This window comes from Syngnathus leptorhynchus, chromosome 4 (assembly GCF_054491065.1).
Source record: "Syngnathus leptorhynchus isolate UIUO chromosome 4, UIUO_Slep, whole genome shotgun sequence".
Lineage (NCBI taxonomy): Eukaryota > Metazoa > Chordata > Actinopteri > Syngnathiformes > Syngnathidae > Syngnathus > Syngnathus leptorhynchus.
In genome coordinates this window covers 7673292-7695467 of record NC_141198.1, presented here as the reverse complement: position 1 = coordinate 7695467, position 22176 = coordinate 7673292, and the positions used below count along the sequence as shown (strand labels likewise).

Below are 22176 nucleotides of genomic sequence, written 5' to 3'. Positions count from 1 at the left end.
TATTGACACAATTGTGTTGAACAACAGTGGTAAAAATGCAGTTTGGTAAACACAAACAGACAACTTATGTCAACACATTTATGATGTCTTGCAGAAAAAACAAGCAGAGTTCTATGAAAAGATCATGCATGCTATGCGACCACAGCCAGAATACTTTGCTGTTGGATATTACGGCCTTGGATTTCCCTCTTTCCTCAGGGTAAGTAAGAAATGAGTCCTTTTTTTAATAAACAAACATGACATTTTATGTACGTATTCAACAAACTGGCTTGATGAAACACTCTTTATGTTTAAAAGCTCTGCAACATTGCTCTTATGTCATCAATGTTTTGATGCTTCAAAAGCCAAGTTACGTTGACTTTAATCTTTTCTTCAGTTTGTTTCTTTTTCCCCCTCCATAAATTGCAAACTTGAGTTATTTTTTAATGTCGTCTGGATAACTTAACAAAAAATACCTAGCCCACAATAAAATGTTGGTGCAAATGCATTTATGAAAGGGGACACTAGTTTGAATCAGTTCTAATGTTTCCTAATAGTACATATATTTTGTTCTAGAACAAAATGTTCATCTACAGGGGCAAAGAGTATGAGTGGCTGGAAGACTTCAGTTTAAAGTTGCTTTCTCAGTTCCCAAATGCCGTTCGCATGACCAGCACGGCGCCTCCCGGAGACAACATCAGCAACTCTCCTGGACAGTGTATCCTTGAATTTGAGAAAATTGTTGAGGTCACTTCCATTGTTCAAAATTTTTCTCCACAATAATTCCTTGGGAGCTCTTCTTAAGGAAACCAGGACCTGGCTTGAATGCATTGCTGTGAATGCTCAGGGAAACACTTTTGGGGAAAAAAAAAAAAAAAAAAAAGACAGTACTCCTTTTTTTCCCTCCAATATAGGCCCTATTCTGTGTGCATTCTTCCATCCACTCAGATCTGTCATTTGTGCACCAGCACTTAGGGTGAGGGAACTCTAAAGTGTGGGTATTTCCTTTCAAATCTAGCGCTAGCAAACCTTTTTCATCTCTGCAAAGAGCTTTTCCACTTCAGATAAGCTACTGGCACCTTGGACTTGTTTTGAAAGCTATTAAACTACTCTCACCAACCCACTATTATAACAACTACTGTCATTGTAATGGTGTGTTAATTATTCCATTTTTTTTCTATTTGCTTCTATGTCAGTTGTCAGACTTTGCCAATGTTTAAAGTGACTCGCCCGGGTTGCGGCACGAGGAGGTTTGGACACCGCTGATGTATGTTATGGCAGAGACACAATCCATATGCGCTCAGTCATGACCACAATCATTTGATTAAGTTTCTTTAATGGATTTCATACAAAAAAACTTGGTTTCTTTTAGACTGTAGTGTGTATGCATCAGACGGTCTACAACACATTTCCTATATTTGGTATTTTTATCTTTTAAGTGTATGTAGTGGGTGTGTCTGAAGTCTGGACAAGACTATGCGCATGGATGAAAAGTGTGTTAGCCCAGACTCTCGGGAAGACTTGGCACGAACGAAACATTATAGCGCTATAGGTTTTAATCTATGAAGGTGGGCTCACTCAATAGGTAATCTTATTATGTCTATATAATTTCTTTTCAGTCAAAATGTTGACAACAAACCATCTTGTGATTAAGACACCCATTCTTTAAATGAAGAAACAATGCTGATTCATCACAATTTGACTGTCCTTCCATAGTACTGTTTGTTTTTATCCTTAGCCAACTTTCAGACATCCAGTGTTTTACTGTCAAGCCTGTGCTCATTGTACCACAGCAGTTCAAAGACAAAGGTGTTCCAGAGCAGATACTAAAGTGATTAAGTGTTCCTTGTACAATTTGGTAATTTTTTTTTCAAGTCTTGCCACCAAATCACCAACTCTCTCTTCTTGTAGTTACTACCGAACAAATGAAGTGGAAAAATTCCAATACTCTAGGCCCTTTCGAAAAGGTGAAAAGGATCCAGACAACGAGTTTGCAGTGAGCGGGTTTTATTGTTCTTGACTGATTGAAGCTCACATTCGAAAAGTCAATCATTTCTCTGAAATGTATAAACAATACTTTTTGCACATATAGTAAATCTCTATTTGTATGCTGCCCTATAGACTATGTGGATTGAGAGAACCACTTATATTACTGCCTATTGCTTCCCTGGGATTCTGAAATGGTTTGAAGTCAAATCTGTCTCTGTGGTAAGAAGCAGCCTCATATTGTTTTCAAGTTCAAATTGCCATCATTCCTTGTAACTCAGCCACTTTCCAAAACATTCCTATGATGCGCAGGAGGAGATCAGTCCTTTGGAGAATGCTATAGAGACCATGGAGATGGCCAACGAAAAGCTGAGTAACTTGGTGCAGCAGCAAGCCTGCGATCGCTCACTGTCCATCAACCCACTGTCCATGATGCTCAGCGGCATCGTTGATCCTGCCGTCATGGGTGGCTTCTCCAACTATGAGAAGGTTTGCGCCTCTCTTTTTCCTGGACATTGGATGCTTTGTGATTTCAGCTGCATGTGGGATAGAGATTTGTTCACAAGTGCAAAAAGATAATTGAGTTAGAAAAATATTTGCTGCTAGTACAATGGGCCAAAGAAATTTGTCATTATCATTTTTAATATGTGAAATGGTGGAGTTTGCTTAAAAATAAAGATGAGTTAAACTGAGTTCAAAATGCACCTTCAAAACAATTCAGTCATAATATTAATTGCTTATTTTTTGGTGCAAATAAACTGTTTAGTGTTTGGGATTAGTGTGGGAGGGGGGGGTTATCATCATTCCAATATTTGGTGTGACTGAGCCAGATTATATGACTTGATTTATAACTTGCTTGAACCAAGTCATGACTTGACTTGCTTTAATTATTCTGCCCTGCAGCAACTTGGGGCTTGCTTGAGACTTGAAGGCTACGACTTTAGACTTGCTCATATGTAACCTATTCCCACTCATGGAAAATAAACTTCAAGTGTATTTTTAATTCATAATCCCAATAAAAAAATAAGTACCATAAATTCTTGGTAGATTCGAGCCTGGTTTACAAGGAAACTCCTGTTGCTTAGTGTAGCTTGCGGCAGCATTTGAAGTGTACGTGTTTATGATTCTTTCAACTTGTTCATCCTCTTTAGGCATTTTTTAATGACACCTACATCCACGAACACCCAGAAGACCATGAGCGTATCGAGGTCCTTAAACACCTCATTGCCCTGCAGGTAAGCGCCTGCACCGTCTTTGTCACTGACACAGGTCTTATTGCACATGTTGCGTAACACTAACTCTTGCCCCTCCAGATCCCCGTCTTGGCAGATGGCATTCGCATCCACGGGGAGAAGACCACAGATCAGTTGAAACCCTTACACAATCGACTGGTTACTTGCTTCCAAGACCTTCGGGAGAAAGTGGAGAAGCATTACGGCGTCATAACCTTGGTGCGTGGCCCGTCTTCAAACTCAATTTTTAAAGACGAAAGATGCCAACTTGACCCTTTGGCCCTATCGCACTGTTCCCCTTCAAAGCACGGCGAACATTGTTTTAGTCCAGGCTAATACATTATAGTCAGTGCTTGGCGGCTCTGATTTTTTTTTTTTCCCCTGCCCCTCGCCTGCCAACATTCCCTCCTGATGCTTAATCCTATTTGTGTGTCTCAGCCCTGCTCTCTCGCAGAGAGAAAGAAGAGTCGCGTGGGCTCAGTGGTGATGCCCTACATCCTGTCTTCCACGCTGCGTCGCATGTCCACTGTGTCAACCGTCTCCAATGCCTCCTCAGCCCTCTCCAGCGGCTCTGCATCCTCCGATGGACCCTCGGCCATTTCCTCCCAAGAGTCAGTCCCGGCACTCCCTCGTTTTGTCTCCCTTAGTCAGCGTGTGTGTTCGTACTCACTGATCATGGGGGCAAGCCGTGGCTAATTTTTCATTGTGTTATCGCCACAGTTTTTAATCCTACTGCATGTCTTTGTCTTCCCCTATTATTCACAAGCAGTTCGTTGTTATCCCGCCCCAGCGATCGCAGGACCTCAATGTTGTCCCGCTCAGAGGAGGACAACAGGATTGCGAGAAAGAACAGGAAAGAGTGGAGTGTGAGCAAGTCTCAGGTCCTGCTGGAGAGACAGTCGGATGGAGATGAGGTGAGTACTGATGTTCAGAGATGTTCTTTTTTTCATTTTCTGACCCAGTGCCATAATCGTATTCATATGATTGTGTTATCCAATCGTGAATTGGGAGTTGCTCAAGTTCCCCGTTTAATGAAAATTCTCATCTTTCTTTTACGCTTCAATCTCAAGAGTCCTGCGGAGAAGCAGCAGAGGCCCAAGAGTTTACAGCTGGGCGACAGACGACTGCCGCTCTCCTTGTTCCAGGGTGTTTCCTCCCAGCTCAGCCTTTCCAACCCTCTCAGTCCTCTACCTGCCTCTCCTCACATGCCTCACACACCACGCAGCTCAAGTATGGAACACAAGCCACCACCGCTCTGACACACACACACACACACACACCACACTCACTGCCTGTCATTTCATTTTCTGTCAGTCATGACGAATATAGCCGCCTTGTGTAAGCGCATTCTGCTCTAAAACCCAAATTAGGCCTCACACATATACAAGCTCACAGATACATGGCGTCTGGATAGAGATCATTTTTCTCTCTTATGTGGTAGGTTTTTCATCGCTGCTCAGTGACAATGATGCCAACACCATTGACACCCCAGGGACCCCGCCACCAATGCCTCCAAAGAAACACCCGCATGAGACTGACATCGCTGCGTTCTCTTCAGAGGTGCATCTGTTCAAAGCAAATGCCAACCCACCCACTAATGCATATTTAATGGCATATAAATGCTGAGATATTCCAAAATATAACACCAGCACTCTCTTCTTTCTTCCAGTTCATTCCTCCGCTGCCAATGAAAATTGATAGCAAGCCTCCACCGCCGCCTCCCAAAACCCGGAAGTCCATGTTTCCCTCATACGAGCACAGCCCCCAGTAGGGCCGCACAAACCCGAAAGCGTCTTCTTTTATGTCACGCTGTGATAAAACACAGTTTCATTTGTGAGACGGTGTGACGCCACAGTTAACAACAGATGCAGGATCATCTAAATCATGTATTTACAAGACGTTTGGGTGTTTGAGATGTTGCTTATGCAAAATCGTTATTCATGCTAAGATGCCAGTTTTTGAGGCCATTTTTCGCAACCCTCAAAGAAAGATGTGGAATATTCTTTTAGGTAGCACGACATTTGATTCAATTGTTGGATTTGATGTTTTTATTTCCTCAATCACAGAAAAACAACTTGATGCTGCTGCTTGAACTTATTCCATATTTTAACAGGTAAAGTTGCTTTACATCATGTTAATCATGAACAGGGAATTCAATGTAGATGTAAGTGTTGTAGTTAGTGCGTTCAATCGCGGTATGGGTGTTGGAGCTAAAGCCTTTATATTTCAGAGACACTGGATGGCATTATTGAATGTGATGCATATGTGTAGTTTGTTGATGATGTGGATACTGTAACTGTTTGCTTTCGCAGCAGCATCACATTGGTGCTTTTTACTCAAAGGAATAGTTTGAAATTTCTTCATTTAAAAAAAAAAAAAAAAAAAAAGTTCTTTCTGGAAAACATCAATACATTGTAGGGTATGTTTTGTGGAGCAAGAACTCAATTTATCCTGGTCCACTAAGTGTAGCTCAGCATTTGACTGAAAGCAGGGACAATTCCCAATGACATGTGAATATTCAATACGGTTTCTCATTTCATTCAACCATGTTGACGGTGGATGGATCAATCATATCAGTTGTGCCAGTCCTGCAGGAAAAAAAAGAAGAATAAATACAGTTTTAGCATATTATACTAATATGCGTGTGTTCATCTCTTTACGCATCAGTTTTGCAAAGTCAGCTGTCTCGGCGCTGCACGTATGCCATACGTTAAATATCAAACTATTCCTTTGAAAAAATTTGAAACACTGTATGGTACAATCATGGATGCCTTTTGAAGTTAAGATTTATGTTCATGTCTCCATGAATTTCCTGTTTATTCCAGAAATTAAGTTATTGTTGTCCATTGAATTTCAATATCTCTATTGTATTCTGTGTGTCCAGAAATGTTTTTTTTTCTTTTTGCATTTCATTCAGTAACATAAATTTCAACATGCTGTACATGTCGTTACTAAATGTGTGCTTTTAGATAGCCCGAAATATGGCACGGAAACCACGAAGGTTGTCAGTATTTAAATTGAAATGTGTTAGGTTTTTCAAGAGTTTTAAAAAGATTTTCAATTTTCTACTGCACACACAAATGAATAACAATTTGAACAAATATTTCATGTCATGTTTTTATAAACTTTTGTTGAATGCATAAAATTAAGAACTTTCTGCAAACCTTTACAGAGTTTTTTTTTTAAATTTTATTTCTATTCAAGGTTACAGCATTTAAAATGCTTCTGCACTGAGGCTGATGTCTTTCAAATACAATTAGCGTAGGTGATGGAAAATGCTGCCAGTTAAGCTAACACTAATCTACTAGCAGTTCCTGGGGAGGATGTCTACAGGGGGGAGTTTATGGGTTGTTTGTTGGGTTTGATGAGTTTTTTTTTTTTTTTTCACAAAATCTGGATTGCTAATGGCCTATTCCTTCATGTTAGTGTGCCACAGGATATCACTCTTTGCTCCATTTCCCATGAGAAACAGCTATCTGGGGTGATTTCACCCATGCCGGCAGAGATGTTGCTTCCGTTTGCTGTAACCCGATGTGCCTGAAGCGTTGCCATGGAGTCTACCGCCTCTTAACTATACCATTGCCTTCGTAGTTTTAGGCTGTTCGCAATCTTAGGATATCAGTCTGAGCTCAAGGGCGGAAAGGATCATTTGGTTGAGTGGCTGGATTGAAGGTCACCGCTTGTGGAAATGTGGCTGGGAAAGAGGCAACGCTTTTTCTTAGAATAACTTGGGTGGAAAATTTGAAACTTTATGTTTTTTTTTTTTGCCATGTCAATCATGAACAAATCATTACATTACATTTTGAATGTATTAAATGTATACACGTGACAGTACAATGAATGTTTTTAACGCAGCCAAACATAGTAGTGAAATTTAAATAACTACAATTGTCTGAATAATAATGTTAATATACAGCAACCAGCAAATTTTAGAAAAAATCATGCCGATTACTCAATTCAAGTGCTGTATCAAATATCAACACAAATTGATTGTTCAAACAATGTTTATTTTGGTTGGTGACAAATTTTTGAGTGATGTGTGTGTGTTGTTTTGATTTATGTTGAAGTCACCAGTTCATTGCACCAACAGCAAATTTGACCCAGAAAATACCCAGAAAACATCTTTTTTTGATATGATTATTGGTTGTTTGGTATTCTACTGAGCCTCAGTGATGCTCAGCTTCACTCCAATGGAACAAAGACTGTAAATGATGAAGGCCGCGGCCTTGGAATGATTGAATTTCTCTCATCAAAAGAAAATACGGCATTTCCTTATTTTGTTCATTGGCTTACTTGTCACGAATAGTCCCAGATTGTGTCCATATCGTCATAGTTTCTGTCTGTGTGCTCGCCCCCTCCCCTCCTGTGTGCCCATGATCCATGTGATCATCCTCACCTGCCTTTCGTTACCTGTCGTGTATTTAAGTCCTGTCACAACCTTATCAGGTTCTTTCTTGTCTCTCGTCGGTCCTGTCATTCTGTTTTTCCCTCGGCAGTTTTCTGTTTGCCATCCCTGTTGGTAAGTTTGTCGGTCGGTCCGTTGAGTTATGTTAGTTTGCCGGTTCTGTTGGTCTTGTTCCCCTCATCCTCCTGTCTAACTACCTTTTCCCTCCATAAACCCTGGTCCAAGCTGAATTTAGTCGCCCTGCTCCATTCCGATCCTGACATTACTGCAGGCGTCCTGTGCCTGTGAGATTGTCATTTTAGAACCCTTCTGGCCGGTGCCACTGGGTGGTACAGCATGTGAGTATGGCAACTTTTTTATTTCCTATTGTTGAGGCCAGATTTGCTTTGCATCAGTGTACTTTTCAACACTAACGCTCCATCAAATTAACCAATCATGGAGCATTTACATCTAACAATATGCACATGTACATGTTTATGCTGAGCGTGCTTTCCGGTGACCTGAGGAAGGACTTTTGAACCTTCTTTGATTTAAACAACTCAAATAAAAAAAGAACTATTCAAGCTGTGGGTAGCTCATGTTTTATTCATATGCTCTGTGCCCTCAATGTCACATGTATTTTTCAACATTTTCGGAGGGGACTAACACTGTACAGCCCACTGTGCTTGTGCCTTACAGTTATGTTCCAATGAAATATTTACATTCACAGTTTCTGTCTTATGAGCATGTGATCCGAATAGTGAGCTATTAATTTGGTGGCTGTGATGTGTGCATGGCAGATCTACTCCCCGCAGATTGTATTTGTCATGTTTCAAGCAAATTGTGAAGTGACACATACGCAGAGCAAAAATAAGTATGCACAGACACATCATTTCTTAATCACACATTCACTGTTTGCGCTATTGTAATTGAACTTATCACTTAGGAAACACAAGTTTGTGCGTAAATATGGAGTGACTGCTTATTAGATCCATCCATCGTCAATACCAATCATTTTGTTGAAGGTCACATAAAGTTGGAGCCTATCTGAGCAAGCCTTGGGCAAGACCTATTGAGATGTAATACAAAACTGTTCACCCCTTCAAATTCCACTCACAATAATGTGTCATGAAATGAACACCACTCTGACAATCTCAATGAACACTAACCAATATTATCAGTAGCAGCTCTATAGTCTCTACAAAGAATCCTAAAAGCTGCACAAAACATTGCAGGCTTATTGCATCCCTGGTTGAACTATTCACCCGCTCCCCCAACCCCCCACGGGTTGAAGACAACACATCTTAACCTGTTTGAGCTGTTGCCCACCAGGAAAGGCTTCAGATCGATGCAAACACACATTAATATTTAGAGATGACCCATCCAAGCGCCAGGAGAACTTGCAAACCCCAAACAAAAAGGTTTCAAAGTGCAATGTTCTATTGGCAGGTAATATAATCTAAAATAAATTTAAGAGAGAAAAATGCTTGTATGAGTAATTTGGTTTTTAATATTTTTTGAAGAACTATTTTGCTAATAAAACATTCTATAAATTAAACAGCTTTGATTTTGCAGTGTTATTAGTGTTCATCAAAATGATCTTATCATTGTCTTTTTTTTTTTTTATATATCCCCCTGGGTCGTATTGGAGAGAAAGATTCACACACATGGACGTGAGCGATCAGGGTCAAAAGCAGTGCCCATTTGCCAGCGATGATTTGTGATCGCCCGTGTGATTTGTGATTCATATTTGTCAACAAGACCTTTAAGACTCTCTTGTGATTAAGGGTTATGTTCATAAATTTGACTTGGAGTATGGGCACGCTGCAATTCATATAGTACAAGATGAAATAAAGCCGTTTTTGAATGTTTACACAACTCTACAAAATCTTGAGTATATTTCTGTTACAAAGTCACGATTGGATTCTAGCAATGCTCCACAATCTTTATTGAGCCAAAGAGAAGATTCATAAATCAATAAACAAAGACATATTTGTTGTAAATAAATACAAATTTTCCAACCATTTAGCTGAAGTTGGTTGATACCTCGCAGTCGAGTGGCAGCGAATTATTGGAATATAGCACGAATGTTTGCTTCAAACAAACCTTCAGTTCTTGATCCTTGCAGGGGTGCTGCTGGATTGGTCCCTCTGCTCAGGCACCTTCAGACATGTCAGACATGGATATAAGTCCATGCAGATGTTAAAATCATGGATCAAAGCTTTCCAAAGAGTTTTTTTCCCATAGATCAGCACCATGGCAGAAACCGTGGTATAGATGGATGTGAAGAATAACGTCAGCGTGATGGCATTCTCATGATGCACGGCGATCTGATAGTTGACGTACAGGTCCACCACGAGGAAGATAAGAAAGACGGCCACCAAAGAAAGAGCCATTTGGATCACCCTCATCTGAGTGCCCATCTTCGGGACGTGTGCGCCATTGGTGCTGGCCTTCATGCGGCGCACATGCACCGCCAAGTGCACGGAGATGGAGATGCAGCATTTGATCATGAACATCCCCGGCAGCACATCTGCAAGGACCAGATAGAGGGCCTCGTAAATCTTTCCAGGCCTAGAGTTGGGCATTAACACCCCGCAGTCTTTGTCACCCACGGTGTCATTGGCCCTGTGGAAGACCACCAGCATGGGCATGCAGGTCCCGAGGCCACTCAGTGGGATGAGAAACACAGCGAGTGTCACATGCTTGATGATGGTGGCTTGGATGTGTGTGTAGCACTGGTTGGGCGTGCTCACCAGCTTGGTGCTGTAGTAGAAAGTCAGGAAGCTGCTGTCCCACATGATGGTGAACTTGAGACTGAAGGTAATGACCAGCATGATGGCGTAGGGCATCTGGACGATGTGACACTTACTGTCCACTTCATCCATGCTCATCCAGAAGTAGCAGATGAGCTGGTGGCTGATGTTTGCCAAAGACAAAGCTACAATGATGCTCTCGCTGGGGCTCCAATGCTTCTTCTGCTTGTAGTTGGACACGCTCGTTAAGAAAATGTAGAGGTTTAAGAACACCGTGGTAACAGCTGTCATGCCCGTCAAGAGCCACATGGACATTTTGTTTGTCCCAAGCATGATGAAAAGCGTTCTCCTCCAAACACTTTGTTGAAGTCAGACCCTCAGATTAATTCCACTCTAGTAACAGCCTGCCACCTTCTTTAGTCTTTCTTATACAGTCTTAGTCCAAATCTTCTGTTGGAGTCCAAAAAAACGCAGCAGATGGGCAAAGCTTTTTATTTTTAATTATCACTTACAATCCAACGTAAGAGTTCTGCGCACATTTCCCTCACAATCCTTTTCAACACTTTTGGCTCTGTCTGCAGAATCACATTTTGGTTTTCTTTATCCGAGTGATAATCCTCGCCTGAAGTCGTCTACAGGACGCACACAGCAAGGTTGAAGCTCTTCGACTGGTGGGGATTTATACGTTTGAGCATCACTTGTAATTTGCATCATCCGTGACCAAAGGAAGTGATGAGGGGATATTTGCATTCACACAGTATATGTGCTTAGTGTGATTGATCCGGTGACTTTGCCGTAGTTTGATCAGTGCGCCATGACGGCTCAGTGGGACTCCTCATGGAAGCCGATTCCTGCATCCTGGCCACAAATTTACAAACACCAGACCACACTCTCGCATTCCTATTTGCATGATAAGAAAATAACATAACCTTTCCATCACCTTGAGGAATAGGTTAAATCAATGCAGTTATACCTGAGTGGTTGGAAGATTCTAACAAGGTGTGTAGCCAGCTCTGGTTAGTTCTCTCTTAATGCTTCTTTTGCATGTCCAGAGAGCATAATAACAAATCATCAAATTGCACAGGAAATCGATTCACTCATTTTTCTTCACAAAATGTACTGACAGAAAAATAAATTCATGAAAACCAAAATTAACTGTTCTCCATTTTCCCCACATAGAAAAAACAAGAAGGTAAAGCAGCGTTTTTTTTTTTTCTTCCCCCAGTTAAGTTAAGCCACCACAGAATGAAATTAAAAGGAAATGAGCTTTCTGATTGAACCTGCCAGACAAATATTTGCAAGCCATCCTGTTCATTTCAGCACTTCTTGTCTGGTTCATTACTGTAGGACATGCTTATGTGTGCGCACATTGAAGCTCTGAAACGGTCGCCTTTGTAACATGCACGCCTTTTACCAATTAAATTGGCCTAACAGAAAGAGGAATGTTTAAAATGCATACCTAATATAGATGGTTCAAGCGGACTTCAAGTTAAAGTAACTACAACAAGAGCAAAACAGCGCTTCAGGTATAAAGTTGAGCAAATTGAATCCTTGTGCTTGTTTTGAAATTTGAATATGAGTCCAAACAAGTGATTTGCTCGTAGACCAAATTGCAGTGCTTTTTTTTTTTTTTCTTCATTTAACACCTCATTAAGCACAGAACAAGGATATTACGTTCAAGAATAGATTTATACAACAGAAACAAGACATAAACAATCAATATAAAATGGCAACATATAGAAATAACAACAATAATAAGAGTTTTAGTGCATTGCAGTGTCTTGTCTTCATGTTCGTATTTTCACTCAAGTAAAAGATTCTTCCACTACCACTGCTGCCGAGGTGTCACAGGGCAGAATTTGTCGCTGAGGGTGCGCGTGCGCCCTCCATCCTGCAGCTATTATTAATTCAACATACACATAAAAAGTATTCAGGCTAAATGAAGTCTTTTTGAAGAGAAGATGGCCGGTAGGCAATGCGCTGACTCGACCCTAACTGAGTGGCAACTAAGCATTGGTGCCCCAAAAAGCCGTTAGATAAAAAAAAAGTAGCTGCTGTGCAAAAATACCCACATACATAGAAGGCAATGGCGCAACATGCTGTGTGCAAAGGAAATTTTCCAAAAGGCATTAACAAGGCCAGAGGAAAACGACTGTTTGGCCTTGTTTATGTGCATCGTCAGAATTCTAGATGGTAATTTGTTTACAACAGAATGACATCTGCATGCTAATGCTTTGCTCCAGACGTTCCTCAATTGCTTGTTTTAGAAAAGACCAGTCTGAGGAGCGTAAGTGTCATCTCTGGTGGTTCATTAAACCTAATTTGGAATTCTGAGCGATTAGGTCAGTGAATTAAAAGTGGGAGATGGTACAGTATTCTTCTCTTGAGATTGTTTGTTAAAAAGTTATTTTATTATGTTTACTAACTGAATTGAACTAGCTTTACACCATGGAAAAGGAAGCACTCTAGTAAACTGTTTTTTTTTTACAAGTTATATAAATCAAAGCTATGTTAATTAATAATGAGATGTCTACCACGTCAAAGGTAATACAAAACTTAGACAGTGCGTCACGAAGGACATCCGGTCCGATAGATGAGGTCCGATTCTTTTAGAGCGGTGGTTCTTAACCTTGTTGGAGGTACCGAACCCCACCAGTTTCATATGCGCCTTCACCGAACCCCTCGTTCGTAAAAATGTCGTTTTTTTTAAAATTCAAGACTCGTGTTTTTTTTACTAGTGCACAAAACGAGCCGTGGATGAACATCACCTTGTTCAAAGAACAAAACCAACACAATGCATGAACTCACAAAAAAATACATACTGGTAAATCTGAATTTACACGGTAAATCAGATTTGAGTCATGTTTCTGCTTATTCTCAGTGTGCCTTCGAGGTGGTTTAAGAGGCTGTATGGCACCATTTGGTATAATTTCTTCCAAAATATTTACATTTAAAGTAAAAAAATGTTTTACACTTGGAATAAGAAAAAAAAAAAAAAAAGAGTATTTTTCTAAGACATTTCAGAAGTCCATTGTGTATAAATTGTAGTTACACGGGATAACCGTAGCGGTGGTCATATTTGAGTGGAGGGAGGGGTTTCTTCACTGACCCCTTGTCACTGTTACTGGCATTGGACTCATTGACACTGGGGAGGCGGTTCCCCACTGAGCTGTAGGACACCCCTGGGTGGGTGCGGTACCCCAACACTGAGCGGTAGCTGGAGTTCCTACTGGGGGGGCGGCTCTCTGGGGCACGGGTATCCTCCCTGAAAAACACACAGATAGGTCTCACTCGGCGAATATGAATAAACGCTCTCAATATGCTCGCCAATGCAATACCTGACTTCATTGGCCACCTCCTTCTCATAACGTAATTTGAGGCAGCAGCAGACCGAGAGCCAGATGGTAAGCAAAAGAAGGAGGAGGAGGAGAAGAGCACCTATCACAGACCCGACGATAACACCCACTCGATTGGTGGCTGGAACACAGATTGTCATTTTACTTTGACAGTATCAAGGGACAGAATAAAACACAGACATGGTTTTTGGAATGTGAGATGTTCCTGAAAGGTTCAGAAAGTCATCTTAGGACAGATGTTCTTCTTGACTTACGGTTGTGTGCCTGCAGTGTCTGTTTACATTGAGCTTTGCCCACAGGGTTTCTGGCCTCACACAAATAACTTCCAGCATAGCTGTCCGAATGGTTCTTGATCAAATACTCCCCACTCTGTGTGTCTGAATAAGAGACATCCCGGAGGAATATGTAATTAAGCTAACATGCTTTTGGCTGCTTACAGAAAGTGCCATACTTAGTGGCACAACCGCAGGCGGTTTTCCAAGAAAACTTTCTCTAATCCACGTGTACGTAAGAGGAGAGGATCCCTGGTCTGATTTGCAGCGGAGAGTGACCGGACTGCCTTTCTCCTCCTTGCCGTCAATCCAACAATTTGGAACAGACGGGGGAACTGGAAAGACAAAAGGAAATCATGCGTGATTGGGAACCGGTAGACGGAACTTTAGAAGTACATTCCATTAGAGTGAGAACCCGGTAAATGAACCGGTAAAACCAGTTAAGGAGAATTCTTTCTCACCCATTGCAACAACAGTTACTTTCCGCATGTCGACGCCTGGTGATTTTTTGACTTTGCACTGGTAGGTGGCCGTGTCTGAGATCCTCAAATCAGAGAGAACGATAGACGCGTCCCCTTGCTTGGGGTCTCCTGTGAAGCTGACCCTGCCAGAGAGGCTGGGGTCATAGTTGTGTATACGCCCTTCTGTGAAGGCCAAGATCTGACAAACAAATATGGAATAATGAGTAAAGCAGGTTTTACTACTCACACAGCTCAAATATGGTGTTGGGCGGTTGCAAAGACACAAAACATTCCTCACTCTCTTCTCATGGGACACTTACCAGTTTGTCTTTCTGCGTCATGTCTGGGCTGATGTTAGACCATTCAATGTCGAGTTCCCCGGTGTCTTGGAGTCCCGGGGTGTAGGTGCACCCGAGTTGGACCTTTTCACCCTTGGCCTTCTGGATGGTCTGTGGGCCCGAGGATGTAATTTGCATGGCCTGTGTCACATCTGTGTGTTCACATAAGTTTGAAACAACTCAGGATTCATTTTGCCATTCAAAATATACAGTACACATAGCAGACATTATTACACTTGCTAGATGAGGGATCACTGACCTTTTTTGAACTAATCAATGCCAAGGGATAACAATTCGATACACAGTCAATAAGACATTAATACAATACTAATGATGGTATATGGGCTGATTATTTTATGTATTTTTTAATGTTATTTTATTTCTTTATTTTATACATTAGCAGTTAAAGATTCTGCCTGTGATTCATTTTTTCTTGATGTAAAACAGCAAAAAAAAACTAGTTATTTTAGTCACTTGGTTTTGGTTGGTCAATTGCTTATCATTTTATTCAGCCTGATATGGGAATTAACATCTGGCTAAAAAGAATACATATAAATTACTGATATTTATTTCTATGAAGTTATTGGTCATGTTAATGATTTCACATTTGGAAACATAAATATCAGTATGCAACATTTTATTCCTACAAATAACTGCCAGTGTTTCCATATTCAAATGCTAACTACCACAACATTCCTGGGAAATGAAAATTGTTCCATCACTGCAGAATAACTTTTAGAACAGACCCATGGGCTACACCTAGGGGCTACCTACTGCCCACAGGCACCCCAGTGGTGACCCCTGACGTCAAACCCATTTTCACTGCAGTGTAGTTCCGGCTTCCATCGGATGATAGCGAAATGCATTATCACCTCATTACATTACGGTATTGGGTATGCGCAAGTGATCTGCAAAAATTGAATTGAGGCAACTGAACCCGTTTTTGTCAGTTGACGACGTTTCACCTTCAATCCACCAAAAGGCTTCGTTGTAGTTACAATTTTTTAGGCTCATTTATTTATGGTTTTCTCTGGGCACTCTGGCTTCTTTTCCCATTTCCCAAAACATGCATGTTAGGTACATTGAAGATTCTACATTTTCCTTGTGTGTGAATGGCTGTTTGTCGATGCAGTATGTGCCCTTGGATTGGCTAGCAACCCTTCCAGGGTATATTTCTTGCTCAAAGTCAGCTGGGTAGGCTCCAGCACACGCTGGAATCTACCCCAGCAGTCATCGGGCAGGGGACACCCTGAACCGGTTGCCGGCCAATCGCACGGCACACAGAGACGAACAACCATTCACACTCACACCTAGGGACAATTTGGAGTGCTCAATCGGCCTACCAAGCATGTTTTTGGTATGTGGGAGGAAACTGGAGTGCCCAGGGAAAACCCATGCAGGCACGGGAAGAACATTCAAACTCCACACAAGGAGGTCCAGAGGTGGAATCCAACCCGCACGCTCCTAACGGTGAGGTGGACGTGCTAACCAGTGTACCACCGAGTCGCCAAACAAACAACGGTCATTTTTTATTTATTTTAGGAGCAAACAGACAATTATTTTTTTGACAATGTGCAGAAATCTTTGGCAACGTTAGATTTATTGCTGGTTAGAATTACCATGTATCATTCAGTCAGCTCATTAAGTGGAGCCTCCACCAAAGTTCAACTGTTACTGACAGGAAACACCAATTATATTGTTTAATGTGAGGGTGCACCTGTTTACGTGTAATTATTATTGCTGACTTTAATAAAATTATAATAATAATAATTAGTAATACATGAGTTTGTAAATGCCTTAAAAATAAAAAATGAGTTTTTAAAAGTATTCTAATAATGCTTAGAATATGTTAACATGTTAATAAAAATGTTAAAAGTCCAAGAATAAAAACACATTTATTAAGGACGAGTAAACACTATTCAGGAAGAGAATATTACAAATCGTTTCCATTAGTGAAATACTGGGTTTTCCTTTTAAGGTGGGTTATAATTATACTGAATAAAAATTCACCATTTATTTATTTATTTATTTATCGGAATTAGTTTCTCCTTCTGAACTGTGAAAACGGTGAAAAGCGTAAAAGGACATTATAAATGTGAAATATTTGTGTTATGATTATTCGGCTGGTTTATTCATACACCATGAAATACATTTCTTTTACTACAGTTTGTAGAAGCCCAAACCAACAGTAATCACGTAAAACAAGAGAGAAGAAAATCGCTTTCAAATGCATGACACTTTGTTCTTAATGACATTCAAGCTGAGGGCCTGTGCTCCTAAAATGAGTGCTGCTCTTAAAGTAATTGGCCTCCAAAATAAAGCTACAGCATTCCAAGTTTGCTGGAGGTTTCTATTCACAGTATGACCTATACCGTCTCAGTGCATGCATTCTTTGTCATGTCCAGTATCCTTAACAATCACAAACGAGTGTATTTAAAAAGCCTGTCTCAGTGGCTCTCGCAAAGCCTGCCCTGCAGCCCGCATCTTAATTTAATGCTTTATGGAGGCAGAGTCAACGGCACTGAGCACATTTAAACGTGTAATGTTGTCATTCATCTTCGCTTCTTTTTCCCTTTTAGATGTTTCGACCTTGGCTAAATTCCTCAATGTAGAATACTTATAAATCCAGTCAGTCCCGCTGTTGACATCCCTGGCTGTAAATTTTCCTCACAAACACTCCGAAGGCACCTTTAATGCTATCGCCACAAACAAAGTACACTGAGTCATTCATTAGAGGCTGAAAGTGACAAATGTTATAAAGGCATTCTGGGAAAACTTCAGATTAGTCAGTCAAACGTTTATAGCTGGAAAAGCACCTCTCCCCGCTTTGGGCCAAATGCTGTCGTCTCAAGATGATGTGTCGTACAAGTAAGCGGAAAGGGGGGCTAAACTTGTCACACAACGCAATTAAGTCAGGATTCATACACACCAGGCGACAATCCCGCTGCATTTGTAAATTCAGAATACATGCATTACAAGTGAATGAGGTGACCTGTGGGGTGTATAGCTTGGACTCTTGTTTTTCTTTGCTCAGTGCACACTTAATTGTTATTAAAGAGCAGCAAAGGGGGTCTGGATATTCTGAAACATGACACTGCACCAACAGGCTTCATTGCACATCTGCAATGCAGACAATGCTATGTTTACTTTTAGAACACCGAGTGCGTGAATTACCGACGTGCTGTGTTAGTCATCATATATCCTGACCGTTATTGATTCAAAGGCAGACAGTGGTAAAAATAGAATTGGTTCATGAGTTTAAAGAGAATATCATCAGACTCACCTGTGTTTAGGTGAACTGCTGCCAGAAAAAACACCCACATTTTCAGCCTCGGCTCCATCATAAACCTGAGAAGTGGGGAAAACGATTTTAAAAAGTATCCTCGTGGTATATTTTCATGCCTGTTGTTTCACTCATTTAATTCTTGTCATCTGGCTGCTTAAAAGCTTCATCAGACTTCAAAGTAACATCTGACATTGTTCTTGTGATTTAAGAATCCTCATTACAACCAAGCTCCAACCACTATTTGCCTTGTTCTACGCCTGGAAGACAGAATAAACCAGAATGGTAATACTAATCAAACTCAAGTGAGACAAACTGCCTCTTAGATAAACACACTGTGTGTTACATTCTGCAGCAGATGCAGAAAGGTTATGGAAAAATAAAATATGACATGAGCACTAACGTACCTTTTAAGACAGAAAGAAATCCCAAAATTAATATTGGTTAGTATAATCCTGACAGCGGTTCACTTCTGGTGAAATGTGCTGATTTAGCTGTCAGGTGAAACTCAGCTGAAGTAACTAGAACCACACCTTCTCTGTCCATAGGGCAGCTCGTGGCCACTCCCACACTCATATCCAGGGAAGGCATATTTTTCAAATGGGGCTAAGATACAGTGAGCGCTTGCTTAATTATTCAAGCTAATCAAAACTATTAATCAGAAAGCAGCGTCTGAAATGAGTTTAATTTGTCTTCTGTCGGTGTTTCTTGTCTATAAATGTATCCTGAGCAGGGGGTGAAGGCTGCGATGAGTAATTGCCTGCCACGACGTTGTGCACGCGCACAACTATGTTGCCACGCAAGTTCTCTGAGATGATCATGTGTGTGCGTGAACAACTTCATTCACAGCAAATTTCTGCATACCTTTTACCCCCAAATGATTTCTGTGCTCACTATTGTTCTGTATTTTTGACTGTGTTCAGTTTAGCATTGGGAGATTAGTAACAAGTTGTAAATTATTCAAGGAGGAGACAGTAAACAATTCCAATTACATTTGCCAACACACCCTTCTGACACACCTTTTCAAGAAGTGTCACTATGTACATGCACAAAACACGACGAGATGTTTGTGTGCCTTAGTGCCAAGGAGACGCATACACATGTAGATCCCAGAATATCTGCAGCACTTTGTAGTAATCAAGGAACTCACTTGTTTCCGTGTTTGACTTATCATCTAGTCTCAACTTCCGTGAATGATTTACAGGAGCTCGGATGAGTTGGTGCCTTGGTTTGCATAGTCAGTTTTATACTACAGTCGGCTCAAACTCACTGTGGCCGATGACATCGAAATTAAAAGACTAAGTTGAATTTATCGATCGTATGAGAGGAGAGAGCAGTAAGCGGGGACGTGAGCAATGAGCATGGCGCTACTCATTAAGGATGGAGTGCCGGCTAAATGTGATTCATGCAATAATGTTCGTTAAGGAGATGAACAAATTAGTAACACTCAGTGGGAAGCTCGAAAATCACAGCCACTTCCCTTGTGTTGCTACCTGATCATCACGAAGAGTTCATGGATGAGGGGAGGCGTCGATAAATCTGTCTATTTATGTGTCCATGAGTGATTCTGCAAATGTCAAGAGGACTGTAATGTTGAACTGCATGACTGCTTCATCAGCAGGTGGTTAATTGTCTTGGTGGATGATAGCGACCTGGCAACTGCACGGAGAGGCAGACGGTCTGACAGGATCATGGTGGGAACCAACAGACTGGATTACACCAGATGACCATTAAGACCCATTATGGACGAGAATGATTTTTGGAGCTGGGCTCGACCAGGCCATCAACCTTTTTTTTTTTTTTGGTGGAATCCAACTGTCACTATCATACGAGTTCATGTTTTAACTGCCTATCATGCTCGTTTTGGCACTTTGGAGTAAATGACTTGTGAATGTTGGCAAAAGGAGGTAATAAATGACCAATGCAAGAAGAGAAGTGACAAAGAAGCTAGACTTGCCGGTAGGCATACCGAAATAGCACGACAGTATGACTCATTGTGTGTCGACGCAGAAAGACAGGTAAACATGTTTTTTTTTTTAAGGTAAGATAGGACTGCGGCAAGCACGTACAGTTAAGTTCCGCACCGTTTTCAAAGACATGCTCAGCTTTAGCTTTGACAATATACAGCACGCCATGCATATGAATAAATCTGTCCGGCACAGTGCGCAGGAGCAGTCGACGCATTAGGCCTACAGTTCTGAGGTTGGAATTCAGATCTCAGCCCTGGCCTCCCTGTGTGGAGTTCTCGTGTTCTCTTTGTGCATGATGGCTTCATTGAAATTTTGTAACCATTCATATGCGCGATTGTTCGTTTGTGACAGCGATTGAGCGGCAACCAGTGAAGGGTGTACTTCACTTCTCGCCTGAAGAAAAAGTCTTTTTGAAGCTGTAGATGTCAAGGCACACTCAAGCTTCCACAAGACTTCTTTTGTAGCTTATTAAAACAAATTGAAGTGATAGCTTTAAATTCAGGAAAGATTTGCTCAAAGAGTGATGTATTTGCTTCATAACAAGTATAAGCCAAGGCTATAGGGCCTTCCGCAATCAAAAATTTGTAGCAAAGATTCATATTCCAAAATTGCAACATTGCAGAATCGTTATCACATCATAAGGCAAAAGAATGACACAAAATGTACAGTAAAGGAAAACTGCCACCTCTGCAGTTCAGTCAAGCAGTCTCTTATTGAAGAAAAAACAACCAATTAGAGACAGCAGGCATGACCGATGATTTGTCATTCCTTTGCCGTGCCCTTGAGCTTTGTACTGACCTTTTGCACTTTGCTTTAGGAGATTTTCTGAATCTGTCAGAACATCTATTTCTGTAAAATTCAAAAAAAAAAAAGAACTGTCCATCCCTCATTTGCCAACAAGTGGCACTAAGCAAGCTAATGCACAGAAATAGTGATGTGATTTTAGAACAATTCACGCTATCAATTTATAGCATTAACATCGACAAAGCACTTTGAGAATGACCACGTTTGAGAATGCAGGTCAGTGGGCGTGGCTTTAGTCCTCCACCAACACGTGAGTAGTGAAGTGAGAATGCATTCAAATCTTATGAGCAGTTTTAACGCTCCAAACTTTAACTAAGGGTGCACGCTAACATGAGTAACAAAAAGTCAACGTGACTAAATGAAATTTTCACTGCATCTTTAATTATCATCATCATCTTGCCAGTTATCCTTTGTCAAATCAGTACGATTACTCCCACTCTATGAGCAGAGTGTATTTATGCTAAGATGTACTGCAAAAATACATGTGGCACTTAGAATTTCAAACCAAGGCGCACGTTCCAGGATTGCCGCAATCTGCTGTGCACTGTTGTTATTATCAGCAGGAAAATGCAACACCCACACACTACCTAGACTGAATAGTGGGAAGGGTGAAGTTATTATTACAATTGAATAGGCAGCAGGGACACTGACAGTTTTTATGTCAATTCTACTCTCTTGCCTTACGTGAGCAACAGTAGACTTTTTTCAAGCACCGATGATTATGTTAAAAAAAAAGATAAAGACGAAAAGTTGGAGGAATAACAGTGGTGCTCTGCTCTATCTTCAAAAAATATCTAAATGAAAAGGTTGGAGTCAATAATAAATTTCTAAAACAGAAAATGAAGTGTGTGTTTATTGCGTATTTATGACTCCATTCCTCTCTTGGTTCTCCTGCAGCACACCCACACACATCCTCGCTTGTACACACAGCCTCCAGCAATGTGAGCATATATGATAGACCCCTATAATCCAATAAGTTGTGCTTCTCGTGCTAAACCAAGTTTGGCACAAACCGAGAGTCCATGGAGACTACAGATCTCAAGCCTTGCTTGCAGTAGTGGGATTTAAACTCTTATACGATTGGATCATTTGATGTCTGTTTAGGGTGAGGGTGTAAGAAAAATGATTAGGAGTGCTACAAAAATAAATTTGGTTTTGATTTACAACATGTTTTCTTTTTAAAATATATTCAAATATGTATGGAATTGTCTTTTATGAGAGCGCTATATCTTTTATGGAACTGAAAAGTCACTTTATTACAAAGTCATTATCTTAATGTTATTTGAGGATTAATCGAAAGAATTTATTGATACAGAGCCCAAATCCAAGAAAATGTTGCCTTTGTGATTGTAATT

General features: G+C 40.8%; 3 protein-coding genes across 4 annotated transcripts in view; 1 reads left to right on the top strand and 2 right to left on the bottom strand.

Annotated features, from left to right (window-relative positions):
* dock5 (dedicator of cytokinesis 5) overlaps positions 1–6364 on the top strand; it is a 30778-nt gene extending 24414 nt beyond the window's left edge. The window contains exons 39-51 of one of the 2 annotated variants that reach the window (XM_085909902.1): positions 95–199; positions 556–697; positions 1729–1810; positions 1891–1975; positions 2101–2187; positions 2278–2454; positions 3117–3200; positions 3279–3416; positions 3636–3808; positions 3964–4111; positions 4268–4427; positions 4639–4757; positions 4867–6364. In XM_085909902.1, coding sequence (XP_085766028.1) covers positions 95–199; positions 556–697; positions 1729–1810; positions 1891–1975; positions 2101–2187; positions 2278–2454; positions 3117–3200; positions 3279–3416; positions 3636–3808; positions 3964–4111; positions 4268–4427; positions 4639–4757; positions 4867–4968 — 1602 coding nt within the window. In that variant the 3' untranslated portion in view covers positions 4969–6364. The remainder of the gene's footprint in view (positions 1–94; positions 200–555; positions 698–1728; positions 1811–1890; positions 1976–2100; positions 2188–2277; positions 2455–3116; positions 3201–3278; positions 3417–3635; positions 3809–3963; positions 4112–4267; positions 4428–4638; positions 4758–4866) is intronic. The other variant, XM_085909903.1, reaches the window with a different exon arrangement.
* A 3325-nt stretch (positions 6365–9689) lies between these two features.
* tas2r202 (taste receptor, type 2, member 202) lies at positions 9690–10670 on the bottom strand. Its single transcript, XM_085910685.1, has one exon. The coding sequence runs from the start codon at positions 10668–10670 to the stop codon at positions 9690–9692; it is 981 nt and encodes a 326-aa protein (XP_085766811.1).
* A 145-nt stretch (positions 10671–10815) lies between these two features.
* Positions 10816–18579, bottom strand: vsig8b (V-set and immunoglobulin domain containing 8b). The gene is made up of 8 exons (XM_085910683.1): positions 18455–18579; positions 18048–18112; positions 14747–14916; positions 14427–14625; positions 14145–14300; positions 13948–14070; positions 13676–13814; positions 10816–13602 (listed from the first exon to the last, which is right to left on the bottom strand). The coding sequence occupies exons 2-8, from the start codon at positions 18106–18108 to the stop codon at positions 13386–13388; spliced, it is 1065 nt and encodes a 354-aa protein (XP_085766809.1). The 5' UTR covers positions 18109–18112; positions 18455–18579; the 3' UTR covers positions 10816–13385.
* Between the last annotated feature and the right edge of the window lie 3597 nt (positions 18580–22176).